The sequence below is a fragment of the Pseudophryne corroboree genome, chromosome 9, assembly GCF_028390025.1.
Source record: "Pseudophryne corroboree isolate aPseCor3 chromosome 9, aPseCor3.hap2, whole genome shotgun sequence".
In the NCBI taxonomy this organism is placed as follows: Eukaryota; Metazoa; Chordata; class Amphibia; order Anura; family Myobatrachidae; genus Pseudophryne; species Pseudophryne corroboree.
The window spans coordinates 458,621,148-458,645,846 of NC_086452.1; the positions used below are offsets into that span (position 1 = coordinate 458,621,148).

At 45.8% G+C, this 24,699-nt stretch overlaps 1 protein-coding gene across 1 annotated transcript in view; it reads right to left on the reverse strand.

The window, feature by feature from the left end:
- Positions 1 to 493: 493 nt before the first annotated feature.
- The window catches only part of OXTR (oxytocin receptor), a 106,598-nt gene continuing 82,392 nt past the window's right edge, over positions 494 to 24,699 (reverse strand). Inside the window, exon 2 of the mRNA XM_063941260.1 lies at positions 494 to 6,787. Within this exon, the coding sequence (XP_063797330.1) occupies positions 6,537 to 6,787 (251 nt within the window). The 3' untranslated portion in view covers positions 494 to 6,536. The remainder of the gene's footprint in view (positions 6,788 to 24,699) is intronic.

The window sequence follows — 24,699 nt, forward strand, 5'->3', positions numbered from 1 at the left end:
TGTTGAATGCTTATAATAAAGATCGCCCCTCACAAAACAACTCGGCAGGCCGCCAGGGCGACTATAAGCTTTTGAGTTTGTTACGTCAATGTTGAAGGACTTTGGAAAACTAAAGCCACCCAAGAGTTGAAAAAAATAAATAGTTGTGGGTATATTTATGTGAGAATAATCACTGACCTTTTATCACTCATTTCGCAGCCACCGATGTGGCCCCTGCTCACTCTTATTGGGTTGTGTACGCATCCTAGCAAATGTAATGATACAGTTTTCAATGGCGTATCCTCCGAGCCGGATCATCTATTTAGGGTAACCAATGGGCGACAAGGTTCCGGATTACTCTAACCCGCTTATATCATTTAATTATGTTACTGAAATCCTTATTTTCCTCCAAAAGTCCTTAAATAACGTACAGTAGTTGACAAATCCGTGAGTATTATTGTCTCCGTACACACAAATGCCAACCAAATAATCATCACTCCTCTCTGGTTTTAAAGAACGAGATTTATTAAAGATAGATGTATCTGGAATATCAACTTTTTATGTACAGAAAAAAAACCTGAACTCTCAGATGAAATCAGTGATCTGTAAAATGATGACGCGGCAGAAAAATGACTCCTATAAAAAAATATTATTTACAGTGTGTGATGAGTATGAGAGACCGTCCAATAGATCCTGACCAAAAGGGTGTGGATCCCCGGTGCTCTACCTCCTGCTAGCCTTCCGCTCCCAGTCACTGACCGCAAGGTGGTGGGAGCTGTGTATCAGCTTGAGTGCAGTAGTTAACTCCCACGTGCCCACTTTTTGGACCTCAGAAGGTCCACGGAGTAAGTGCAGGCCGCATAACCATGTGATTTGCGTCATTGTGACCATGCCTCCCGCTGTACAGTATACATCATTACACATCTGGGGGAGTGGCCATGATTCTGCCATTCTTAGCAAATCACATTGTCAGTGTCCCACCCACTCTACTAAAGTAGCGGACAGGATCCAGGAGGCTGACTTTCTCTCTCAGGAGTCAGGGAGATCTCCCAAACATTCTGGAGTCTCCCTGACATTCTGGTAGAGTAGGAAAGTATGAAATAACTACATCGGGGGTACCTACTCTGTGAACTGAAAGAATTCCCAGGAGACATCAGGACATCAATTCACTATAAGGTAGAGTGACCAGGGAGACATCACGCATCCTGTGCCTGATGCCTCCGTGATGTCACTATACCATTGTGAACTGAAACAAAATGGCAGCCTCCAGTGAGTGTAGGGGGCGGAGAGACTTAAACGTTGGTGAGACAGATTGCCTTGCCCTGGAGGATTAATAATGCACAGATATTATGTCTGAAATCTGAACGTGTGGTTCCCATAACTCAATGCTGAATATATAGATACAGAATTTCTGAGCTCATCGAATTAAATAGATTAATAGACATACTTTTATATATATATTAATATATATCTATATACAATACATTCATACGTACATATACAGGGAATGATATTCTGTGCAACAATCAACATTTGTGTGAGCGTCTTTTTTTAGTGGAAGCCGTGTAGGAAGGTCAGAAAGACACAGTGATGAGGTGACACAGTAATGAGGTGACATTGTGTATCTGCGGTGACATTACCCTGTCTTCCTCTGCGCATCATTATTGCAAACCAGATAATGACCAGTCAAAAACATAAACAAAACACAACCATAAACACAGCAAAGCTAACATTCGGATGTTTCGGCCCATGTGGGATTAAGCAACAGCGGCCTATCTTTTTACTGGGGTCCAGTGACATCGCTGAGGCATGAGACACAAGGTGCCTCACGCCTCACTGATGTAACTGCTTCTTAATGTAAACTCTTTACTCACAAAATATTGGTTACTATTGAGTTATCAGCTGGATTAATAGTCCACATTCTTGGGTCTATCGGCTCAGCGCCCTATGTGGAGGCCTCAGGTGTGTGTGTGAGTGAATAGTATTGCCATGATGTCGTTATCTTAGTCTCTGGCCCTTTCCTTGCGCAGAATGATCATTTTTCCATGCGCTGAGTGGTGTTTGAAGTGGGACAGACATATTTGTGAGACCCTGATACTTCCTCTCATATCCTTTGGTATTTACCAATGTGCCCCATTGATTGAAGGACCAGGTGGCAATACCTAAATGGAGGCTCTCCGTGACTGCGGCGTGGCGGGTACAAGGCTCAGTCTTCTGAGGAAACAAACCCACAGATATAGGGCAGAGAAGAGGGAAGAGGCATCACACTTGAAAAGAGCAAAGCGGAGGCCCCCCAACCACTTACATTACATATCATGCCTTACAAGCATGCTATTTAATAACGCCAGCGTAACCCTGTAAATGAGTATTGGGGGGAGGGGGTGTATGAGGATAGAACCTACTGGTTTCAGTGACCCCACACCCACTTGTACGTGCAGCTGCACATCATTTTTTATTCCTAACGCTACCTGTTCTATACACACAGGCATGCCCTCCTTTGAGGCATGGCCGCCATATTGTTTAACTTTTTCTACTAACACCTCCCCGCCTAGTCTCTTCCTGAATGTGTGTGTACTTTGTGCTGACGCGCTATCCAGAGACACACAAATGACAGCAGCATTCCTGGACCCCTACTGTCCCTGCTGTGTTGTACTGTATTACACATCTTCATGCATCAGACTGATTAATGGCTGAGACCAAGGAGTGAAACGCGTGTGTAACATCCACGCTAAGCACAGTCCGCCAGTCCTATTGTGTGACAAAGTGATAAATGAGACATCGCCCATCTACATCACTAACAATTATATCCTTCATTCATTTAGCATTCTTTAGCCCTTTTATATTGCTATGTGTGCATGGTAACCTGAACGTGTATTCTTATTAATATATGTGCACAGATTATAAACAAACAGGGTTCTTTACACCATTTGCCTATTTAGTAGTAATTTGCGTCCCACAGTGATCTATCATACCCACGAAAATGAAGGTGCAATTCCATGGAAAGATGTGTGATTTTCTTTCCCCATAAATCATTGTCTGTGAGAAGACACATACAGCTGTTACTCTTTCCTTAGAGGTTTGACTGAAGCTATTAGTAATAATTATTTATCATGTCATGTAATTACCAGTCACATGACAAATGATATAATAAGCATACGGGCCTTGGAATATTCACAGCATGAAACACGGCCTACAGATGGGTCCACGTTTATCTTGACCTTTAATAGGATTAACTGAGACTTGCCAGTTGGACTTAAGTGGTCATTCCGAGTTGTTCGCTCGCTAGCAGTTTTTAGCAGCCGTGCAAACGCTATGCCGCCTCCCACTGGGAGTGTATTTTAGCTTAGCAGAAGTGCGAACAAAAGGATCGCAGAGCGGCGGCAAACTTTTTTTGTGCAGTTTTAGAGTAGCTCAATACCTACTCAGTGCTTGCGACGACTTCAGACTGTTCAGTTCCTGTTTTGACGTCACGAACACGCCCTGCGTTCAGCCAGCCACACCTGCGTTTTTCAGAACACTCCCTGAAAACGGTCAAGCTGACACCCAGAAACGCCCTCTTCATGTCAATCACTCTGCGGCCAGCAGTGCGACTGAAAAGCTTCGCTAGAACTTGTGTGAAACTACATAGTTCATTGCAATAGTACAACGCGTGTGCACATTGCGCCGCATCCGCATGCACAGAAGTGACGATTTTTTTGCCTCATCGATGCACAGCGAACGAAAGCAGCTAGCGATTAACTCGGAATGACCCCCTTAATCCCCTGCTGTAATGACTTAATCCCCTGCTGTAGTGTTCTCTGTATTGTATTGCAGCTGAAAACAATAGATGAAGGGTTTATGCTAATAAATCATGTTGTGCCTAGGCGCAGAAAACTAGTCAAGATAACCTTGGACCCATCTGTACCCTATTCTGCCATCACATGACCACCGAGGAGCTTCCTGACTGATTGGCTCAGCTGCTACACTCTTCTGCTAGGTCTCTACAAAAGGAACAAACGGATTGCAAACGCACATCCAATCTATTTATCATGCTGTGAAATTACAACTGCGCTGGAAATGACTCTCTGATCGCCTACTTATAATAACGTTTTATGTAACGACCGTTATTTCAGTTCATCCATTACTTTATTTCCTGTAAAATTTCACTATGGTTTTTGAACGAAACACTTATTTATATGCAGTGAATCCTTGATTTTGCACTTATGCTGATTCTTATGCATTCATATCTGCGATGCACGCAGGAGACGGCTATTTATTGTACGGTACTGCACAGGCGCCGCTCTGCGGCTGCGCAATACCGCACATCTATGAATCAGATCTTACGGAAGCCCCACTACTCTCCTTACAAACTGCCTGGTGAAAGTCATGGATGCAGTAATGTCTCGCGATTCGTCCGTCTCCGCCAAATAGAATTTGTTCCTCCTATGGAAAACCTTAATCTTTCCTTCTCTGTTGCTCCACTTACCCGGGGCAGCATTGTGCATTAGGCACAGCAGGGTGGTACCTAGAGGCGGCAGAGGATGAAAGGAGGCTTATTCGTTACTCAGCAGGCAGGCAATCTTATTTTCTTTCATCGCCGCAGTAAAAAAAGAACTAAGGGAATGAGGGAAGAAAAGCAAGTGATGCAAGTTTAACTGAGGTGAGGATGAATTGTGCAGCAGCATATCGCAACAGTTATTTCCTGTTCTTCCGAAACACTTAGCACAACTACAAAAAGTGCTGCGTAGAAGGTGTGGCTGATGGATGGGGGAGGGGCTTAGAAAGTCAAGGGTCGTGTGCCTACAGGTCTATCTATTATAATACAACCCTGCTTGTACCAGTGAACCAGCCTCATCTTCCACCGACACAAAGCCATGATGCCGAAATGCATTGACCCTGACGCAACAGCATGTCACACCCCAACCTCAGCCACCTTCCAATAAATGTTGATTGGAGAAATGACACAACTGTATAGGGCTGGGGAGATTCATCAGTTATGACATGAAAGGTGGGAAGCCATAATAGTCTATCCAGTGGTGGGATTCAGCCGGTTCGCACCGGTTCTGCAGAACCGATACCTAATGTTAGGTATGGTTCTGAGAACCGTTTGCTAATGAGCACCGCCCGCACACCCGCCCGCCAGCACAGACCGGCGACCGCAACAGGAGTTCCTCCGCGCCCATTCTGACATGCGCAGAAAGCATATCAAGACACTGAGAGAGGGTTGGGCCAGGCGCAGAGGAACTCTGCAGTGCTACACAGAGACGCTTGGCCCTGTTGCGATCTGTGCTGGCGGGCGGGTGTGACTGCGGGCGGCAGCTCAGGCTAAGCAGGGGTGCCATTTTCGGGAGCGGAGTGGTCACCTGCACACCACCCCCCACCACTAGCATGCAGGAGTTAAGTATAGGCCCTGTCCTGGGGCAGGCCGACTGGCTGGGGGTATGTATGTAGTCCCTCTTTTTCCCCTCTGCTAGTCCCACTTTTCTGCTCTCTGCTAGTCCCACTTTTCTGCCCTCTGCTAGTCCCACTCTGCTAGTCCCACTTTTCTGCACTCTGCTAGTCCCACTTTTCTGCCCTCTGCTAGTTCCGCTTTTCCACCCTCTGCTAGTCCCACTTTTCCGCCCTCTGCTAGTCCCACTCTGCTAGTCCTGCTTTTCTGCCCTCTGCTAGTCCCACTTTTCCGCCCTCTGCTAGTCCCATTCTGCTACACTTAAAATGGTCATTAGGACATAGAACCTGTTATTAATTTATTTGAATCCCACCTATCCCTTCTCCATCCCAGGATTTCCTGCATCACAAGGAGGCCAGGCTACCCTAGTGCCAGATACTAAAACCTCGGTGTCATTCCAAGCCGACAGCCGCTGTCATTACCTGTGCTATATAGACAATGCGTACGGAGATACTTGGTAGCATTGTGATAGTTGTGTGTAGCTTTCTGGCGGCGGTGAGATATGTGGGTGATGTATTACAGGCATTATTGTGTAATAAGTACAGGTGAATCTCTACAGTGACTTATGGTACAGCGAAAGCGTACTTAGGTCCTCACATAGCCGAAACTAGGGGGAGATGTTACAGAGATGTTTTACAACTGGCGAAGTTGCCCTTCAGCTTCTAGCTAGCATTTATCAAGTACACTCCATAATTGGTTGCTACGTCCAACTTCGGCACTTGTACACATCTCCACTCTTTGGGAGTGGAGATGTGTACAAGTGCCGATGTAGCCTGCAAAACTCTGCTTCATTGTTCAAAATCAAGAAGTGTCCATCTCCAGGCCACAGGTCCACTTATTCAGTAAGTCTGTAGCAATCTGTCTGTCATTAGAACTGTACCTGTCAGCCACACACAAAATGGCTGCCTTCACTGTGCATAGGTGACAGCTACACTGTAAGGTGCATTATATTATTTCCCTTCTGACGGACCCGGTGCCAGGAAGGAAGACAGCGCCTTTACTGTTTCCAGCTGCAAGAGAGGGCCGGTAGTCCATTGCTTAGCTCAGAGGCCACAAGGCCTTCTCTATTGACCCACAGTGTTACTTCATCCTGCATGGCTAGGACACTAGGCCTCCTTGCCGGGACTCCTCATGCCATAGACGGCTGAGTGATGCTTTTCTGGCTGGAACTCTTCCGGCTGAGGACAAAGGTTGAGGAGTTGCTCTTTCTGCTGGCGCTAAGGTCACTCCCCTGTTGACTGGACTTCAGGTAGCGGGCGGAGCAGCAGAGGAAGCGCTGCAGGAGATCGTGGAAGAGGTGGCCGGTGAACAGCATGTAGATCCACGGGTTGCAGCAGCTGTTCAGACTTCCCAGGAGCATGGCGATGATGAACAGCGACGCTGAGGAAACAAAGGAGAGGCAGTTATGAGGCATCTTCTTTCAGCATGGAACAATAATAAAGGCCAACTGGGATGCAAAGCATTATGGGGAAATGTACCAAACCTTCTAAAATGGAAAGGTTGAGGTAATGCCCATTGGAACCAATCAGACTCTAGCTATCATTTATGCATTACATTCTATAAAATGATAGCTGCAATCTGTTTGGTTGCTATGGGAAATACAGTCACTTGCCCTATTTAGAAGTGTAATGTATAATGTGTTTTACACCATAAGGACATCAGAAGCCAGGAAGGCGTTACACAACCATATAAAGGCCGGCAGCACCAACAAACGTTTGGGTTATTCTTTTGTACATCTCCCAGTTATACAATATGTGACAGGAGGGTCCTGATTACCATGGCTAAAGGGGTGGAGCGAGGTATGGATCGATCCAGGGATTGGTCAAAAGATTCATAATACCTGTAGTGATTTTGGGAAGAAATGCATTTTCCCTTATCCGATGCGCTGTGAACAGAGTGCATTATGGGAAAGGGATGGAAAACGAAACATAGGGAAATAGATGGCTGCTGTCATTTTATTAGCCCATATTGTCATTTATGTGCCAGAGTCAACTGCGCATGTACTGATCTCTGGGAACATGGCGCCCGTACCATGTTCCTGGAGACTTCTTTACCCCGCATGTGCAAATTACAGGAAAATTTGCCGCCACAGCATTTTCCCAGTGATTTCTGATGCTCTACAATGCTAGCCACCACGAGAATCAAGAGAGGTAAGTTCAGTTGTATGTGCCCCCTAGACCTCACACCCTGCACCCAGTATAGATACACCAATGGCTTAATGTACTTTAGCATTGTATGGTATGTACTTGCAGCATTGTATGGTATGGACTTGCAGCATTGTATGGTATGTACTTGTAGCATTGTATGGTATGTACTTGCAGAGCATTGTATAGTATGTACTTGCAGCATTGTATGGTATGTACTTGCAGTATTGTATGGTATGTACTTGCAGCATTGTATGGTATGTGTTTACAGCATTGTATGGTTTGTACTTGCAGCATTGTGTAGTATGTACTTGGAGCATTGTATGGTATGTATTTACAGCATTGTATGGTTTGTACTTGCAGCATTGTATGGTATGTACTTGCAGCATTGTATAGTATGTACTTGCAGCATTGTATGGTATGTATTTATAGCATTGTATGGTTTGTACTTGCAGCATTGTATAGTATGTACTTGCAGCATTGTATGGTATGTATTTACACATTGTATGGTTTGTACTTGCAGCATTGTATAGTATGTACTTGCAGCATTATATGGTTTGTACTTGCAGCATTATATGGTATGTAATTGCAACATTGTATAGTATGTACTTGCAGCATTATATGGTATGTACTTGCAGCATTGTATAGTATGTACTTGCAGCATTATATGGTATGTACTTGCAGCATTGTATGGTATGTACTTGCAGCATTGTATGGTATATATTTACAGCATTGTATGCTTTGTACAGTACTTGCAGCATTGTATAGTATGCACTTGCAGCATTATATGGTATGTAATTGCAGCATTGTATAGTATGTACTTACAGCATAATATGGAATGTACTTACAGCATTGTATGGTATGTAATTGCAGCATTGTATAGTATGTACTTGCAGCATTGTATAGTATGCACTAGCAGCATTATATGGTATGTACTTGTAGCATTATCTATTAAAATATTTTTAGGAATTTCCCATTTGTTTTCTGTTTCCGCATAAAGATATAATTTCCCAGTCTAGGAACTTTCCTGAACTGATTACATTTCCCTCTTCTAAAATTCATCGTCTCTGTAGCCCACGTACAAAATGTTTTATCAAAAGTAAAATGTTACCGTGTTGTGATCGGTATTCCCCAAATACCCTGCTATATATATATATATATATATATATATATACACACACATATATATATATATATATATATATAGTGTAGATGTAATGGATGGCACTCATTCAGACTCCACAGCGTATGCGAAAAGAGGTGAAAATTTAATCAGCCGACATGTTTCGGGGAACGCAGCCCCGTCCTCTGGCCCTGAGGACGGGGCTGCGTTCCCCGAAACATGTCGGCTGATTAAATTTTCACCTCTTTTCGCATACGCTGTGGAGTCTGAATGAGTGCCATCCATTACATCTACACTAGCTATTTGGGTCTGCGCTGCATTTCCCACAGGAATGGCACCTCAGCAGTTGGTTCTATGAGGAGTGGAGTGCCGGGACGATTGCTATTTGGTTTATATATATATATATATATATATATATCATGTGGAGGACACATTTAGTTTTCCTGCATTTTAATGTGTAATAAATGGAAGTCAGCGCACGTGTTATGTAAGTTGCTTATAACAAACCACAATCATTTACAGTAACTCTCTCAGACTGGGAAATTGGGTGAACACAAACACACTTTCACGGGGTGAGGTTATTTACATTATAGGGGGTTTAGGAGATCATAGTGAGGGGCTGTCGTTGTCCTGTAGTTCTGTGTACAGACATCGTCACACACACCAGCCTGGTTTTGCCTTTAAATTACAGCCGCTTAATCTGTCAACATCGCATCGTCAAAACTTCCACCAACCATTTAGGGGCGCCAAAATTAAATTAGATTTTCCCCGTCCACCCTAACCTAAAAATGTTGTGGCGCCCGATTGGGAATAACGCAAATCAGAGCAAGTAACTGCACCTGGACAAAACCATGCTGCGCTGCAGGCGGGCATATACAGCGCAATGTATCCATCGCACAGTGCAGAGACTGCGTTGGCCCTCATCCAGCACACATGCAGCTGTGAGACTAATCTTTCTCGCTAGACGTTCATCGTCTGCAGATCCGCTCTGTCATTCCCTCCATTGGTTACCAGTATTCTACCGTATTAAATATAGAGAACTTTTACTTACATACAAGGCCATTAACCAACATACATCTCTTCACTTCACTGTCAAAATATCTCCCTACCCGACATCTCCGCTCTGCACAAGAACTGCGTTTCTCATCCACACGCATTACTTATTCAAACTCAAAATTACAGGACTTTATCCGGACTTCACCCACTCTGTGGAATGCCCTCCCACGCACAATAAGACTCGCCTCTAGTCTCCAAACCTTTAAACGTTCCCTGAAAACTCACCTCTTCAGACAAGCCTATCAAATTCCAGATCCACCCACATAACCTTCACTGCTTCCCTATCTAATCACATCCTCTCTGTACAGTACACATAGCATCACATATCTTCTCTTTCTTTACTCTCACACCCTCCTGACCCTTGGCCAACATTGCTGGGTGATCATATCATACAACCCATTAAGAACCTAGCAATCTGGTGGACCATTATGCAATAGGTAGCATCTATCCTTGTGTATCAATGCCTATTTCCCTATAGAGTGTAAGCTTGCAAGCAGGGCCTTCCTACCTCTATGTTTTGTTCTATTACTGTTGTTCTAATTGTAAAGCGCAACGGAATACGTGGCACTATATAAGAAACTGTTAATAAATAAATACACTATTCAGGGGAGCCTGACGCAGGAGATATCAGTCATCATGTTATTATTAGGTTCCAGGAGCTTGGTGACCAATGTAAGGAGCCAGTGTAGTAGTTGTGTATTGCTAAAGTGCTCCCTTGGGGCACCCACACTGGCCAGAGAACGGGGATGCTGTGCAATTTTCTGTGGTAAAATCTGACTATTTGCACTGCCGGGAGTCTCTGCTGTAACTGCAGGGCAGGAACACACAGGAACTGACAGTGTTCCAGAAATGAGAATTAGTTCCAGCAATAGCCTGTAGATGGCAGTGTACTACTGCAAGACTGCTAATCATTCTCTTACTACACCAGCCAGGAGTAGAGCCTGGTACTCACTATCCGATTATCAGACCCATAATTGTATAGGTGTGTATGCAGGAACGCTAGGCGATAAGCGGCTTAAACGCTCCGGCAACAGCCAGATCGAGAGGTCGCGTTTTATGTACAGTTTAATATTTTAGATGCTCAACCTCCCGATCCCATAGAAACTAGAAATAGCTCATGTTGTATGGGGTGCACACTGATCGAATCATCCAAGGCTTGATAAATCTGGGCCTGTGTTTGGTTCAAGCCACCAAAACGGATACCTCCAATGAGCGGTTTCGGAACACGTTATTGCTGGCGATACGAGAATTTGATACAAGCGGTATTTATCATCCTGTTATGGTTGAGCCATGGTTTTGATGATATTGGGGAACCCCAACAATGCTCATAGGCTATCACACTGACCATTGGCCTATCAGCTTAAGCCATAGACAACAAATTCTACACATGCAAATTTGCAAATACCGTGCGACATTGAGAGGCAAAAGCAAAGACAGGACCACTGGAACATTATACGTCTTTGAAATAGCATGTGGGGCATATCCCGAGCAAAAGACTATAATCCCCCCCATATCCTGCCGTTGGACGCCGTACTGCAAGCAGTCCGTCTCTCTCTCCTCCTCTCCCTCTCCTCTTTCCCCCTCCCGCTGCTTTTTTTCCTTTGTGACCACAAACCCTCAATAAGCTCTGGAGGGTTACCACACTGAAATCTCACTTATTAATGTCTTTTTTGTTGCTCCAAATAAACCAAGCTTACTATCTGGTAAAAATGTGACCACAAGTTCATGCCTTAAATAAGCCTAGCAAATATTCAGTGATTTCTGCATGATAAACTGGCCACCAGGGGGCACTGGATGACTCCCAGCAAATCCAAGAAAGTCTATTCGCTCACACTTATTGCGCAGCACTTTACAGAGAATATTTGGCTGTTCACATCGATCTCTCTGCCAGTGAGCTTACAATCTATATTCCCTATCATATGCACACACACATACACTTTTAGCGTCATTTTTTTTTTCTTCTGGAAGCCCATTAACCTACCAGTATGTTTTTGGAGTGTTGGAGGAAAGTGGAGCACCCAGAGAAAACACCATGCCAACATTTAGAGTACATGCAAACTCCACACCTATAGTGATTTAGTTAGAACTTGTTTCTTTCTAATATAGGGATTTATATTGGATATTTACATTCCAAACAGTCTCATCTAACATATCATTGGATGACTGGAGTGTTGTCCAAGTGTACAGTTTTATTTAGTGAACAGTGACCTCTAGTAGAGGATACCGGGCGTCAGTGCCAAGCGTAAGTGGAAGAGCAAGGATGAATATAAATGACATTTAATGCACTTATATTAATTATTTATACACACAGAAGGCAAAAAAATACATATTTAGTTAATGAAAAACAAACCTTAAAATAGTTGTTGTAAAATGTGAGCATGCAGTACCCATGTTTCACCAGAAGAGGGAGCTGTCCCCTGTCCATATTTGACTTTTCCCTTAGGATAGCACAACAACACAGCTGCTTCTGTCCAATCGTATAATGATCTAACTTCTTCCGAGGGTTCCCAGACCCCTAACAATACCAGCGGTGATAAGGGCAACAATACCTGGAGATGACTGGAAGTGAATGGGAGCTGATAATAAATAAGCGATAAGATGTATAAGTCTTGGCGCCAGAATGGTTGGTACACTGATGCCTCTAAATAGAAGTAATGCCTCATTACCTCATAGCAAGATCAGTGTCTGTGTGGGAGCCATACCCCATGCTAGGCGGGGAGCGTCATTATTAACCACCCACATATTTGGCAAACACGTGATAGTCAGGGGCCGCATTTGACCCCCAAAAGGGCCACACATTGCTCTTAATCCCAGTAATAATTTAAATCAATACATTTAATAAAAGAAAGAGATGCCAATCTGTAATAACATAGCAGCAGCATTTTACACAACAAACAAAACTGGCAATAAAACAGGACGGAGCTGGGGGGCCGCAGGTGAAGGCTTGGAGGGCCACACGTGGCCCTAGGGTCTTCTGCTGCTCATCACTGATGCAAAGTAACATCAGAGGATGGATTGCGGATTGGATGGAGGAGGGGTAGAATATTTGGCCACAACAGGGGGCATGGTATTGACATAGGGGGCATGGTATTGACATAGGGGGCAGCTCACCGAGCGCTAGGCATGCCCCCTCAGTGATGGAAATGGGAGGCGTGGCTCGCGATGGCGGCACTGCCATGCCTCCTTTCCCATAGGCCACTCCCTCTTTTCGGTCGCGCATTGCTAGCTCCAGATGTTGGGAGGTATGCCGAAACTAAATGGCTGATTCTCCACTTTATCTCTCTCCAAGGCTTGATACATTTACCCTGCAGTGCTGTGCGTGTCAGTGGGAGCTGTTATCTGTATCCCCGACTCTGACACATCCCAGAGAAATAATCTGGCACAGAGCTGGAATACCTGCGTGCGCTGGTGTAATGCGGCTGATCCGCTGCCAGTCTGGTGCAGGGCTCCTGGAGATGAAGAATGTTATTTGGGTGCAATGTATATACACTCCCGGCATTATCTGAGCTGCCTGCCGGTGCGGCGGCGGAGGGGTTACTGCCTGCCGCATGCCATAACTCCTGCTGAGACATTTGCTGGATACTAGAGTAGAACATGAGGTTACAAGAGCTGCTTTGGGCTGCAGGGACAGCTCATCTTTTTATATTTAGAAGTTGGGGCTATGAAGACGCTTACCTCTATTCCCCGGGGCTCCCCCGCAGCCATAACGCACCCCCCTCCTCCCCCCGACTCCGTTCTCCATGATGCATGCAGGCGATGTACGATGCATACAGATTGCAGACTGAGAGCCTGGTACAGGATGCACAAACATTTCTCATACAGACACAGATTTACTCATCTCCATGTGACATTGCCTCCTCTATACTCTGACATTGAGTGATTAACAACCCCCACAGCTAATCCCACCTCTACCTACAGGCCAAGACAGCCATCATTCAGGTGACACAGGGTGGAGGGAGTCAATGGGGGACATTTACTAAGCAGTGATAAGAGCGGAGAAGTGAGCCAGTGGAGAAGTTGCCCATGGCAACCAATCAGCACTGAAGTAACATCTATAATTTGCATACTTTAAAATGATACAGAGCTGCTGATTGGTTGATGGGGAAATTTCTCCACTGGCTCACTTCTCCTCTCTTATCACTGCTAAGTAAATGTCCCTCATGTCTCTTACCCCTGAACTACCGCAATACATGCAGTTCCCTTGCAGCTGTGACAGAGATGTGCTTATGGTATTACACCGGACTGGAGTCCATTCAATAGGCAGCCTAGGCTCGGGCCTAGAGGCCCCTGGGGTCTTAATGTGGCTCTACCACAGACCATGAAATGTCACCTGTTATTACAGCCACTTGAAAGCTCCATTTTACTTTGAATGGATGAGGCAGCTGTGTACGGTGCTACAGGTCAGGTACAGGTGTACCAGTGAGGTGCGGCGAGGTGAGGCAGGTGAGGCACGCACATCCCTGAGGTGCACCCATAACTGTACGACGCTCATTAAACGTTCTCAGTGACATTTAAACTGGCAGCTACAGGAATAATGATAATTCAGATTAAAGACGCTTTCATGGCACCGTTAGTCGGGCCTCACAGCTTTGCAGCAGTAGCGGCAGACAGTTCTTGGTCTGAACCAATTGGCATAACCACACCGCCTTGTAATTCCATAGCAACATGTTACATCACTGAGGCATGAGGCATACAGTGCCTCGGTGATGTCACTTGTTCTTCGTGAACTCCCGGAGTGCTGGGCAAACCCCCAGCATGATAAGAACGGGGTATGACGCACAGTGATGAGCAGCACACTGTCCCTGGCTGCCCCCTAAGTGGCTCAATTTCAGAAAGAAGATTTCATTTCCAGCCCCCGGATCTTCACCTCTCGCTCCAAACCAGCAATCAGACACCACAGCTGTTATAAATGGGCAGAAGATCCCGCCACCTGTGGAGTGTGTGCTCGTTATCTGCCCGTCACGGCCACTTACTCTAGAAGTCATTGAGCTGGAGGAACCAGCCTCTCCTGCTAAGGTTATACTTTACATCTGCATTTATATTCACTCTGCCTCACCTTGCCATAAGGACGCCGTCAGCTGCAGTACTATAGGGGAATAGGTATCAAAGCTTTAAGAGATAACATGGAGAGAGATAAAGTACCAACCTATCAGCTCCAAACTGTCATTTTTGAAACACAGCCTGTAACATGACAGCTAGGAGCTGACTGGCTGGTACTTTATCTCTCCGGATGGCTATAGCAGAAGCTTTAATGCCCCCCCGGCAGGCTGAACAGTAACAATACCTGCACGCCTCCTGTATATAATAAGGTCAGCGCAAAGTGCTTTGTACTAAGCACATAACCCAGAGATGAAATATAACCTGAAATCTTCCCAGTCCTGACTCACCTTTATAATCCTCAGAGAGGCTCGTTACTCTGAGGTAAAAGACCTTTCTGATGTCATGTCTCTGTTATGTATTTTTAGAAGCAGAAGGGAAGGTGCGAGGCAGGATGGCAGATTTTAGAGTGATAGCAAATTTTAATCAGATTTATGACATTATTTCCTCTGCAGTTATACCCAAAATAGAAAACGTTTCAGGCTTTTTTGAATACAATACGGAGAAGAAAACAACTTGTAGTTGCAGCAATCCAGTCCCCCAATGTTTCGTTAAACATAAAGAAGTCTATCATTGCCTACACTATACTGGACAATGCGCATTTCGCAGGAGTTCCCAAATCTGGGGTGAGTACATCAGCCTCTCTCCTCTTTTCACTAGGACAGTGATGGCTATTCTTGACACTCCAGCTGTTGTTGAACTACACATCCCAGCATGCCCTGCATCAGTTTTAGCATGGCCAAATAACAAAACTGATACAGGGCGTGCTGGGATATGTAGTTCAACAACAGCTGGAGTGTCAAGGTTAGCCATCACTGCACTAGGATATAGTGACAGCACTGAGGCATCAGCTATCCCAGAAAGCCAGAGTAGGCATCTATGACTGCTGTGGCAGGATACAGTCCTGCTGGGAATTGGCGCTCTACAATCGCCATCATGGCACGTTTACTGATACGTATAACTATATACATTTTTGGATTTCAAATGCTCCTTTTCAGTATTATCTTATAAATCCCAGAGAGTGAGGAACAATGACGTAATAGAGGTGTTTGCTTGTGCAGTTTGTCAATGTTGAGAAATAAAAATGAAAAATTGCAGCCCTAGCCCGAGACTGTGGTTTTATCAGGGGCATATATATGTGTATGTGTGTGTGTGTGTGTGTGTGTGTGTGTGTGTGTGTGTGTGTGTGTGTGTGTGTGTGTGTGTGTGCATGCATGTGTGTGTGTGTGTCATTTGCCATACGTACAACTGTATCCTAACAGGTACTGCATCTGTAAACTTTGGAGCCAGTAAAAGTTCTGTGGGAGTGGTGAAACGCGCGTCGGCACAGAACACTTTCAAGGTGCTGTTTGTAAATAAAGAGATGGAGGGGCTCATTTAAAATGGAAGAACTTGTTGCGAATGATAAAACTCATTCCGTATGATAAGTGGTGCGCCAGCCAATCGGCTCCCAACTGTCATGTGTTCAATTCCTGTTATGTGTTTGAAAAATGACAGCTAGGAGCTGATTGGCTCCGGTTATCATACGTAACAAGTTTTATCTTTCCCAACGAGTTTTATCACTCGTTGATAAATGGGCCCCCTAATATGTAATAATTAAGCGACATAGTGGATATTCAGTACAGATATTTGTGTGGCACCCTTTAAGCATCAGTAAAATGCCAGTAATGTGGCATTATGTAAAAGTGCAAACCATTTACACTAGATTTGTGTATTTGTTATGTAGGTTATACACTATGTGGGAAATAACGATACTGCAGGAAGAATAAGCTTTATCATTCCCGTTGTTGATTTCCTGGACTGAATATTCTCTGTCTGCTTCGGATCTAATAAATCTCTAGCAGGCTGGGGAAGGTGCACTATTATAAATAGTTTTAGGCGTGTAACCCGGCAGAGGAAACTTCCGTCATAGTTGTATTATTGTTTACTTCTCCGCCTTTGATTTATGTTACTGAATAAAGGTTATGCCACTGTATATTTATAGCTCTCATTATTTGTCGTGATGTTGTAGTACACAAAGCTTTTAGCACAGTTACTGTATATCGCCTGCAGTGTTTTTGCTATTTGTATATGAGTTATATGCGTCCGCTCCTATCCGTACACTTGGTCTACTACTCGTTATCATCACCAGACTATAATACGGGCAAATGAGACGCCCTGATAATGGGACTTTTTGGAACCTGTTGTCATTGGCCGATTTGATACATTAGGTCAACATGAGAATGCTGACATGGTGAAAATGTCGACAGACAGCATGCAGCATATCGACACTGACAGAGCCGGCCATAGGCATAGGCAAACTAGGCAATTGCCTAGGGCATTTGATATGCCTAGGGGCATCAGAACCTTCTGCTGATTAAAATGATATGCGGCATGCCTATATTCTGTGTGTAGCATTTCATATGCAGATACAGCCACAGTCTCACACAGTATATAGGCATGCTGCATATCAGTTTAATCAGCAGAAGCTGCTTGTGCATCCTAGCCACATAGCAATGCAAATTAGATGCATTTTCATAAAAAAAAGGTGCCCGACGTTAGCATTGAGGCAAGATTTATGAGGACACATCTGTATCCAAGCAGAGGCAGAGGTCACAGTGTTAGTGGCAGTGTGAGTGCTGTGTGCATGTGAGTGGGTTGGTTGTGCAGTAGTGTTCAGAATATGTGTAAGGAGCATTATGTGTGTCATGTAAAAATGCATTAATAATGTGCAACATATGTGTAAGGGGCACTATGTGTGTCATTATGTGTATAAGGGCATTAATAATGTGCGTCATATGTGTAACAGGGTACTACTGTATGTGTGTCATTATGTGTATAGGGGCACTAATAATGTGCAGCAAATGTGTAGGGGGCACTATGTGTGTCATTATGTGTATAAGGGCATTAATAATGTGCAGCATATGTGTAACAGGGTACTACTGTATGTGTGTCATTATGTGTATAGGGGCACTAATAATGTGCAGCAAATGTGTAGGGGGCACTATGTGTGTCATTATGTATATAAGGGCATTAATAATGTGCAGCATATGTGTAACAGGGTACTACTGTATGTGTGTCATTATGTGTATAAGGGCATTAAAAATGTGCAGCTTATGTGTAAGGGACATTATGTGTAAAAGGGCATTAATAAAGGTTGTCATAATGTGTAAGGTGCATTATGTTTATAAGGACATTAATAATGCGTCTCATATGTTTAAGGGGCATTACTGTGTGGCATTATGTGTATAAGGTGCTCTACTATGTGGCATTGCGTATAGAAAGGGCACTACTGTGTCATCTAATGTGAATAAAGAGCAATAGGGTGTGGTGTAATGTGAATAAGGAGCAATTCAGTGTGGTGTAATGTGAATAAGGGGCTCTACTGTGAGGAGTAACGTTTATAAGGTAAAGTGATACTACTGTGGGATGTAATATGAATTATGGACACTATCGCATGATCAAATGTGAATAAAACTGCAGTACTGTGTGACGTAAATTGGAATTTGGAAACACACCCCTTTTTGGGCTGTGCGCCAAATGTGCGAACTGTTCCTATTTAAAATATAGGGGGTACAAACACCAAAATAAGGACCGCTATGGATGAGGGGTGGTGGTGCTGTGAAAGAAGTGCAAGGTCAGAGGCGGAACCAGCGGTGGTGCTAGGGGGCACCAGACAAAATCTTGACTAGGGCATCATATTGGTTAGGGCCGGCTCTGGACACTGATGAAATATCAAATGGTCACACAATGGTAGACAAGCCATGTCTAATGAAGCTGCAGGGCATGAGAGATTTATCTACACTAGCAGACAGTGCCTACTGATTTGGGAATGTGTGGTACAGATGGACTGAATCACCATATACTCTTAGGGGGTCATTCAGACCTGATCGCACGCTAGGGTTTTTCGCTGCGCTGCGATCAGGTCAGAACTGCGCCTGCGTATGCACCACAATGGGCAGGCGCATCGTACGGGTACAAAGTGGATCGTTGGTGAGCGATGGATTTAACGAAGAATCCATTTGCACAGCCGATCGCAAGGAGATTGACAGGAAGAGGGCGTTTGTGGGTGGCAACTGACCGTTTTCTGGGAGTGTATGGAAAAACGCAGGCGTGTCCAAGCGTTTGCAGGGCGGGTGTCTGACGTCAATTCCGGGGCCCGGACAGGCTGAAGTGATCGCAGCGGCTGAGTAAGTTCTGGGCTACTCAGAAACTGCACAAAACTTTTTTGTACCGCTCGGTTGCACATGCGATCGCACACTTGCAAAGCTAAAGTACACTCCCCTATGGGTGGCGACTATCTGATCGCAGCGCTGCAAAAAATAGCTAGCGAGCGATCAGGTCTGATTTAGGCCCTTAATTTGGACATATAACATCATCAAGATTAATCTGTGGTGCCCTGGAACATGTTCTAATGCAGTGTTTCTCAAACTCAATCCTCAAAACACACTATCAGTCTGGGTGGGGTGCGAGCTCAAATGACACACAATTAGTCCACGTGGGGTGCGAGTTGAAATGACACACTATTAGTCCAGGTGAGTGTTACAACTTAAGGATCCTCTTCTTTGACGAGTCGGTGTTCTCTGAAGATCTTCTGGACAATGACCCTTGTACACCCCAGATTAAGACTTGTAGAACTCTCCAGCAGGTCTTGTAGCCTATAATAGCCGCTTTTCCCTTAAGGCGCTATGTGCCTACCTGTACTGGGATGCCACTAAAGAAGCAGACTAGAGATGAACGGGGCAAAGGGAAGGCAAGCAATGGAGACCAGAAAGAAACTGAGGAGCGAGGAAAGGAATAACAATACAAGTCTAAGAGAATAAGGGAATAATGGATACAAAAACACAGAGTACCCCGAAACAGGGAAATAACCTCCAGATAGGGAGGAGCAATAAACTACTAATGAACGCTGGCACACTAGTGTAAAATAGAGATGAATAATGAAGAGGATATTACTGAAGAGAAGGAGGATAAACAATAGACACTTTAACACAGAACTCTCCAAAACTCTGGGCAGCTTTTGGGCTAGGGGAGTATATAAAGTATGCAAACAGACAATACACTAGAGAAAGACGTTAGACAAAACAACAACGATATAGAGCCACTGACAGTAGGAGTACTGAAGGTATGCAGGAGAGATATATAACAGAGGAAACAAAAGACTACAGCAAGAAGACGAGGAGTAATATTAGTAGAAATAACAAAAGCAACAAGACAGAGTTGGATGCTGATAATTATGCAACAGACAGTCAGACACAGAGCTGGACACAGGAATACTGTAGAGGACGGTAGAAGAATAACCAGACATAGGTACCCAGTCTAGTACTAGAGCCTAGAGACAAGGGCTCCCGCTGCAACCAGGAACTATGACCAGCAGGGAGTGAGAGACAACACATATATAGAAGACAAGAGCCAATGAGAGTCAGCCAGCCTCCCCTAATTACCAACTCTCTGCAGCTGTGCTGCTGCAAGTCCACCAGCCTCCTGACTTACACAAGAGACAACAGGCTGGAGTCAGGTAGCGAAGCATTCCAAAGAGGTGTGCTTCTACACGTAGTACTAGTAGCCAGCTTCCAGGTTGCTATGAGACAGCCAGGAATACAAACAGAAATGCGCCGCAGCAGCGACTCATAACAGTGAGGTGTGAGCTGAAATGACAGACCATCAGTCCAGGTGGGGTGCGAGCTGAAATGCCGGAGCCAGCAGCTGATTGTGCCCAACTGGAGCAACAATTGAATAGCTCTGTCGGGCATACTTGGGTAACAGTTGCCGGCGCTAACAACTGAATTCCCCCCATATAGTTAAATAGAAATGACTGAGGTACTGAGTACGTCATCTCTGCTCAAGAATGGCTACACTTAAAACTTAGGTGCTAGTGTGCCTTGAGAACCTAGGTTGAGAACCAGGGGTAAATTTATTAAGATGGGAGTTCTATTTAAGATGGGATGTTGCCCATAGCAACCAATCAGATTCCATATATTATCTTCTAGCAGGTGCTAGATAAATGAGAAGTAAAATCTGATTGGTTGCTATGGGCAACATCCCATCTTAATTAGAACTCCCATCTTAGTAAATTGACCCCCCACTGTTCTCAAACTAGGTTGAGAACCAATATTCTAATCTGTTCTACATGCATTTTATACATGATAAGGAAATTATATGTCAATGCACAAAAGAAATAAGAAATATGAATATGTAGGTGATGATTACCCTGATATCTTAATAGGTATCTCTTATATAATTGCCCAGATCTGTCACTCTGTGACTGTGAGGATAACGCTGGGAGTGGCTAGGAGCTCTCATTGGGTTAGCAGCAGGTCTATCACACCCAGTCCACAGCTGATTGGGTGAGAAACGCCCTCCCATACAGGTTACATCCAATAGGAGGCTCTGCCCTTTGACTGTGTTCCCAGACTCAGAGCAGGATTAACAATGGGGCTGATGGAGCTGCAGCTCCAGGCCCACACACCAAAATAGGCCCACTGCATCTGCAGCAACACACCCTCCAGCAATTTACACATAAACATCGCTACAAATTAAAAAAGGGGGCGTGACCACGGGTACAGCCGTGTGGCCACGCCCCTTTTTCTATACTTTCAATGGAGGCTTAGAGAGTCAAAAATCGGTACATACCATAAATAGAATGGACTGTACCTGCCAAAAAGGTGCAGCTGGAGGGTATGCCACTGCACCTGCAGCAAGTCTCTGTGCTGTAGATAGGGGAAAACATCCTTTTACTGCAGCATCCTATGTCCTGCTGCCAGTCCACCTGCCCCCTCCGGCATCAACAATCCCCACTCCCTAGCCGCGGCACAGGTGGAATAAAAGCTGCTGCGGCCACCGGCATAGATGTGTATGAAATCGGCACAGTGGAAGGCTTTCATAGCCCTCCCTGCGCTGCATACTCTCTGAGCCCTGGAGCCTCCTCTGCGCGTGATGTCACAGAAGTGCCTCCCCGCCACAGCCGCACCCAGAGGCCCTGACTCCGCAACACAGCACCTGGGCTGCCAGCCTGGAAGCCCCGAGATGGCTAATGTAACGGATAGAGTGGGTGATATCGCGGAGGGTAATGTATGGACGCTGAATCAATGTAAAAGGTGACAGTGCTGTGCAGTGCAGTGGGTGTGCAGTGTCACTGACACTGCACAGCACTCTCACCTTTTACATTGATTCAGCGAGTCAGTCAGTTCTGCCAGCCAGTCACTATTGTTAGCGCCGGTGTCCCAACGCGCCGCATTACAGGGAAGTAGATGCACTAAATAAACTACATCTCCCAGCAGCCCTTAGTGCCAAAACATTCCGGCCCTTAGGGCTGCTGGAAGCTGTAGTTTATTGAGTGCATCTTCTTCCCTGTAATGCGTCGCATTGGGACACCGGCGCTAACAATAGTGACTGGCTGCTGTGTGAGTCTCCGGGAGAGCCACTACCAAAGGGAGGACAGCAGCTTAGCTGCTTCCAGGAGGAGAAGCAGGAGAAGCATTACCCGCAACTCCACCACTCGCAGTACCTCCGATCCCCATCTGCGGCACCCGACACCCCCCCCCCCCCCCTCCACCACCTGCGGTGGCTCTGGGCCCTCTCTCCCACCCACAACACCTTCCGCCCCTCCCCCACTCGCCGTACCTGCCCCTTACCCACCCGCGGTACCCCCGCACCCGCGGTGGCTCTGAACCCCCACCTGCGGCACTCATACACCTGCCCCTCCCCCACACGTGGCACCACCCCCTCCCCCAACCGTAACACCCCCGGACCCCCTCCCCCATCTGCGTCTCCACCGCACCCACCACTCCCCCAACCACAGCGCCTACTAGGTGATTCATGAGGCCCTGCATGCGCTGTTCACACCGTTGCAAGGGGCTACGACCCCTTAACCATTGCACGCCCTTTGTCCGTTCAATATTTAACCACTCACACAATTATGATTGGAGGTAATACTCCATATAATACATATATTGCACGCCACAAGGGCGTGCAAGGGTTAAGGGGGCGTAGCCCCTTACGACGGTGTGAATAAATCACCTAGTATATATATTTGGATTGTTACGCTAACTCTCTTATGTAGCAATGTTTAAAACCCGCCATGCAAAACTCCAGCATCTGGCGGCTTCCGATTCACTTTACCAAAAATATTCTGACTCTGCGTTCTGTGCCAGTGATGTAACTTCTGTACGTGCGAGCTTCAAATCACAGCGTGCTGGGCCGACACCTCGTTACCGGGCAGAGCAGCTGTGCTCTAATGAGCAGGAACATCCGCCCATCACGCTACAGGCCACCGGTGAGGCATGACGGACAGCGAGGCACTTATGTAAAAGGGTGAGCTAGCTCCAATCAATGAGGATTCCTGGGACAGAACAGTCAAGTAAGAAGCTTCCAGTCATTGAAAGGGCACCATAGGGCAAAGATACCAACCTGCTCTCTGCCCCCTCAGTGACATCATTGCGCAGAAGCGGTGAGAGACATCAGTCAAGGTCGGATGAATGAAGGGGGTGGGAGATATACGTAACATTTTACTAGAGGAAACGTTTAAATCATTCCAACGGCGACAATGTTTCCCACTGTGCGTCTGACCTTATATTTTATAGTTCTGGGATGGGTCATAATAAACCAAAACTTTACCGAATCTCCTGCACCCAGCATTGGTAGATGTAGGTTCCAATGACGGGTTCTGTGGCATGCAGGAGCAGGGAGGTGCGACTGCGGAAATGCGGATAGGCGCATTAAGGTGAGGTGTGCGTCTGTACCGTGCACTGCGCAATGTGATACAGGATTCCGGCGTCGCCAATCCGAGCAGTGTTGGGATTCCGGCATATGTATTCTGACTGCCAGGATCCCGACTGTATTCCATAATGCCAACCACTAGTGGAAATCCAATTTCTCTATCGTCCTAAGTGGATGCTGGGGTTCCTGAAAGGACCATGGGGAATAGCGGCTCCGCAGGAGACAGGGCACAAAAGTAAAGCTTTTACAGGTCAGGTGGTGTGTACTGGCTCCTCCCCCTATGACCCTCCTCCAGACTCCAGTTAGATTTTTGTGCCCGGCCGAGAAGGGTGCAATTCTAGGTGGCTCTCATAAAGAGCTGCTTAGAGAGTTTAGCTTAGGTTTTTTATTTTACAGTGATTCCTGCTGGCAACAGGATCACTGCAACGAGGGACAGAGGGGAGAAGAAGTGAACTCACCTGCGTGCAGGATGGATTGGCTTCTTGGCTACTGGACATGAAGCTCCAGAGGGACGATCACAGGTACAGCCTGGATGGTCACCGGAGCCACGCCGCCGGCCCCCTCACAGATGCTGAAGCAAGAAGAGGTCCAGAATCGGCGGCTGAAGACTCCTGCAGTCTTCTTAAGGTAGCGCACAGCACTGCAGCTGTGCGCCATTTTCCTCTCAGCACACTTCACACGGCAGTCACTGAGGGTGCAGGGCGCTGGGGGGGGGGGCGCCCTGGGAGGCAAATGAAAACCTTTAAAAAGGCTAAAAATACCTCACATATAGCCCCAGAGGCTATATGGAGATATTTACCCCTGCCTAAATGTACTAAATAGCGGGAGACGAGCCCGCCGGAAAAGGGGCGGGGCCTATCTCCTCAGCACACGGCGCCATTTTCTGTCACAGCTCCGCTGGTCAGGAAGGCTCCCAGGTCTCTCCCCTGCACTGCACTACAGAAACAGGGTATAACAGAGAGGGGGGGCAAAATAAATGGCAATATATTAATATAAAAGCAGCTATAAGGGAGCACTTAATCATAAGGCTATCCCTGTCATATATAGCGCTTTTTGGTGTGTGCTGGCAGACTCTCCCTCTGTCTCCCCAAAGGGCTAGTGGGTCCTGTCTTCGTATAGAGCATTCCCTGTGTGTCTGCTGTGTGTCGGTACGTGTGTGTCGACATGTATGAGGA